The sequence below is a fragment of the Cynara cardunculus genome (genome assembly GCF_001531365.2).
Source record: "Cynara cardunculus var. scolymus isolate 2C chromosome LG 12, CcrdV1, whole genome shotgun sequence".
Lineage (NCBI taxonomy): Eukaryota > Viridiplantae > Streptophyta > Magnoliopsida > Asterales > Asteraceae > Cynara > Cynara cardunculus.
The window spans coordinates 39,445,985-39,450,777 of record NC_037539.1 but is presented as its reverse complement, the minus strand read 5'-3'; the positions used below and the strand labels follow the sequence as shown (position 1 = coordinate 39,450,777).

General features: G+C 32.4%; 1 protein-coding gene across 1 annotated transcript; it reads right to left on the bottom strand.

Moving 5' to 3' along the window:
• Positions 1-2,680: 2,680 nt before the first annotated feature.
• Positions 2,681-3,943, bottom strand: LOC112522909 (myb-related protein 308-like). The gene is made up of 2 exons (XM_025132244.1): positions 3,639-3,943; positions 2,681-3,519 (listed from the first exon to the last, which is right to left on the bottom strand). The coding sequence occupies exons 1-2, from the start codon at positions 3,899-3,901 to the stop codon at positions 2,829-2,831; spliced, it is 954 nt and encodes a 317-aa protein (XP_024988012.1). The 5' UTR covers positions 3,902-3,943; the 3' UTR covers positions 2,681-2,828.
• Between the last annotated feature and the right edge of the window lie 850 nt (positions 3,944-4,793).

Below are 4,793 nucleotides of genomic sequence, written 5' to 3'. Positions count from 1 at the left end.
AAAAAAATTAATCAATAATTCTTTTTAAATTTATTTTATTTTTTTAGTTTGAAAAATTACCGACATAATATATTTTAATTTTAATTAAAATAAATTTTATCAAAAATCCTTTTTAAATGTAAGTATTTTTTTTGTTATATTTGTTTAATTTTATAGATCTCAATATGTTTTGGTCAAAAATGTTTAAGGAATTAATCGTTTAAAATATGAATGTTCATTCGGTTTTTTTTGGACTTTTCCCATTATTTTACCACATTAACCAGTTGTAAAAGTCATAAGAATGTATCTAACAGGTTTTAGAAAGTCCAATGAGTTATTTAACATGTTTTGCAATGTCCAATGACTTATTTGTTCCAAAAAATTGTCTAAGGACTTAATCATTCCAAACACTAAAGTTCATTGGGTTTTCTAGACTTCTCCCAATAAAAATTATTGAGAGAAATAGGAGATACGTTAGATTTGACTTTTTTAAATAATTAGTGAAAACAAATATAAAAATAGTAAATTTAAATAATTATGTCTCATTTTTATAGTTTTAAAACTTATAATTTGAACACACATTACATAGACCAAAAATGTAATTTCACTCGAGAAATTGTAATGACCAAAGAAGTGTGATGGTGGGTCCTTGAAGTATACTTAATGTATTAAAATAATTAACAAGGGTGTCAATTATATTACAAGAAAACATAAAGAACCCACCTATATATAATTTATTAAAAGAAATTAACATATATATATATATTTTAATTATAATATTGTTTTGAAAAAACCTATTCTTTTTTCTCCAAAAGCTATAAAGTAATTTACTCTTACATTCCAACTCTCATTTGCATAAAACACATATATTTCATATCATATGAAATACAACTATTATACACTGGTCTCAATATATATACAAATTGCTACATATAAAAGTAGTTACAAACTTTATGCTCACATAAAACACATTCTCAAGTACATGTATAAGCTCAATTTCCCAAAAATTTCACAAATGTAAAGCATTAACAATCTCTTCACATCTTTCTCTTCCACATATGCCCTTCCTGTAATGCATATTTTTGAAAAACAAAACGAAGATTAAACCATAAGGTCTTGTGAGTAATTCTGTTGGTTGCTATTATAGAGTAAAAATCACCAAATTACTTTTAGGAAAGTCAATCTTTACAAAAATGTATGCAAATATCATTTATTGAAATCAAACTTCTTTTGGTCGCATCATATAGATGAGACAACCTCCTTCATCACATCAAACCCATGAGGTACCAAGTTTGTCGCATCAAACACACAACACATCAACTTGTTGCATCCCATTGATGCGATAACACATTTTGTCGCATCACACACATGTGATAACCCCACTTGTCGCATCTCAAGAATGCGATAGTTACAACTCCTTGCATCACAATGATGCGATAAACAACTTTATCGCATCCAACAAATAAGATGAATTTCAGTCATCACATCATAAGTATGCAATAAACTTATTACTCGCATCATACTTGTGCGATAAATCATCCTTTTGCATCAAGTAAATGCGATGAACTCCTTTCATCGCATCATATAGATGCGATAACATCAATTCATATGATCAAAGTCTTATTTTAACCAAGAATTGATTATGTCACTCTTATCCCAGTATACATCTCTTCTGATTATATCACCTTATTTCAAAATATATACCTTTCCAGATTATGTCTCCCTTATTTCAAATTATACATATTTTCTTATTATACCATTCTTATTCGAAACAGTTGAGCATAATCACATATAAAAACCCAAATTTATGCTAACACATAGCAATTACACATGTCTTAAAACAACATAGAACCATATAGTTCCATAAAAAAACCATTTCAAATAAAGACATTGAAATAAACTCACCTTGAAATCACAATTGGATAGCAGATTTAATCCAACAACAACAAAAAAAAAAAATAGATAAGCAACAAGCAGTCAATTCCTCTTTGTCTTCTATTAATTCGAATCGGGAAGAAAAATAGCTTCACCAACTTTTTGTCTTCTTATCCCCACGGTAACCAAGAAGAAAACAAAAGATGTCACGTATATACATAAATTGTATAAGAGGAGGTGAGAGGGATTAGGATTTTTTAAACACACCCCTCAATTATTCATTATATTATAAAAACAACCCCAAAACTAAAAACACGGTTATAACATTTACCATTTAGATACAAGATGTGGTACATGTCATCTTGGGGACATTATTTTGAATTGAAGAATTATGGATTATTAAAACGAGGTTGGCCCCAATAACACTAAAGAGAATTAGGTAGGCACATGGCCCTATGATATCCCTCAAACTTTTCTATATCTTTCCTAGAGCAACAGCAACAGCAACAGCAACAGCAAATGATGCTAATCTACTTGTAATTGCAATCTATCCAAGGCAACATTCTGCAACCACCCACCCTCCCTCATATCATATAATCATAACAACACTACAAAACTCTTTTCAAGAAACATAAATATCCCAACTCCATCTCCATCATCTGTTACATTGGGTTTGTTTCTGGGTTTATGAAATAAATAATCACCCAAAATGCACCATTTCAAGAAACATAAATTCCCCATATTTCTTGATCCATGAAAACACAAAAAACAAGAACAAAAATGATGAAGAGGGCGGATCTTTACTGTTTAACAATATACTTTTACAAATCAAGAAACAAGGGGCAATCAGCTATATATGAATATAATTTTCCAGGGGGAAAAATAAGAAGAAAAAAAAATTACAGAAATCTCTCTTCCCCAATTTGTTTTTTTTAAAGTAAAATCTCACATAATAACGGTTTGATTTTAAATACTCATTTCATCTCTATGCTTCTGTAGTCCAAAACACCTGTTTTCAAACCTAAGAAATCATAACCACTGGGGCTGCTACTGCTTGTACCATTAAGACTGGTGGTACAACTGCACTCCTTGCTATTCTCTATACCTAAACTGCATGCAAAGCATATGCTAGTAGTAGTACCACCCGAATTTCTCCCTCCTGTCTTCAATGGCGGATGCTGGTGGTAATTAACATGTTCAACTTGTGGTTGTGGCTGTATGTATGATGAGGAGGAGGAAGACGATGAGCTGTTATTTTGATGATGATGAGGGGGGCTGATTCTCAACTCCAAGTTCAAATCCGGGCATCTTTCTTGAATTTCCGGCAACGTGTTCTTGATTTTCCGGCGGTCACCGCCATCAGAATTATGTTCTGCTTCATCCTCGGCTTCTTCTTTAACAAGATGATGGGCAGTACCGTGAGTAGTTGGAGTAGCGTTTGCAAAAGATATGGTGTTGGCGACTTCCGGTGATGAATTATTGTTATTGATGTTGGTGGTGGTGGTGGTGGTAGTAGTGTGATGATTTGTAGGGATATCGTTCAGCGGCCGGTGAGTTGCCGGATCAATTCCCCGGTTTAAAAGCTTTCTTCTGATATGGGTATTCCAGTAATTCTTTATCTCGTTGTCTGTCCTCCCCGGTAATCTACCAGCAATCAAAGACCACCTATTTTTTTAAAATTAAAATCCCATTAATTAATTAATTAATTAACGAATTTCGATTTTCCTTCAACAACTAAACACTGATGATTTCAAGAAATCTTGATGAGTTTATTATAAACTTACTTGTTGCCAAGAAGACTATGGAGTTTGATGATGAGTTCATCCTCTTCTTCAGTGAAGTTGCCACGTTTGAGGTCAGGGCGTAGGTAATTGATCCACCGGAGACGGCAGCTCTTGCCGCAGCGGAGGAGTCCGGCGGCCTTAGGAAGCGAGCGCCAGCAGCCTTCGCCGTGAGCTCTTATGTAAGCAATTAGCCGATCATCTTCTTCTTTAGTCCATGCTCCTTTGTTTGTGTGTGCTTTTTCACAACAAGGGGATCTTCCCATTTTCTTCAACCTTTTTCCTAATAATATTTTGTGGGGGGGATTCTCTTTTCTTTTCGTCTCTGTGGGGTTGTCAAGAAAAAATTAGCCTTTGATTGATCAGGCGGCCATTTTAAGAAGTTGATGTGGGGTTTTATAATCTTTTGACTATACGTATATGTGTGTGTGTGTGTATATATATCTTGACTATATAGGGATAGGGGAAGGAGAGAGACGAGTGACCCTATAATTGCTTCTAGATGCGAGTTGGTGAGACAGGTTTGAGGGAGTGGCTGGTGGCCTCTCTTATGATCATCATATTATAATAAAATATCAATCTGTTACTCTTCTTGTTTTTCTTTTCACTTATGTTTAATTAAATAATGCATAGACAAGAATAGTTAATATAAAAAGCGTGAGAATAGATCTGGATCTTTGATCATTTTTAATCTCTTGTTCATCCATGGATTGTGTTTCTTATGGAAATTGATCTCATTCTCATCCGGTCTCCATCACCGTCTATATCCAATGTTAGTTTTTGCCATCGATCTTCATCTTTTTTATATGTTTCTTTTATCTTTTGATTCTTACTTTTTTTAATGGAGTACATATACACTTAGTTTCATTGTACATTAATTTCTATTTTTGTTCAATAAATTCCTTCTTTTGTTTTTCAAATTTGCAAAGTTTTACACAAATATTTAGCTTAGGAAATACAAATTAAGGAACACATAAAATTTGATTTGTTAATTTTACTTGAAACCACATATAATTAAGTGGTTTTTCTTCTTCTTGTTGTTTAATATATATATATATGTATGATAGAGTTAGTTAAGAACTTTTTACTTTAATAAACTTTTTCAAAACTACATCAATAGTTGATATCGATTTCCATGAATAGTTACTTAAATGATCA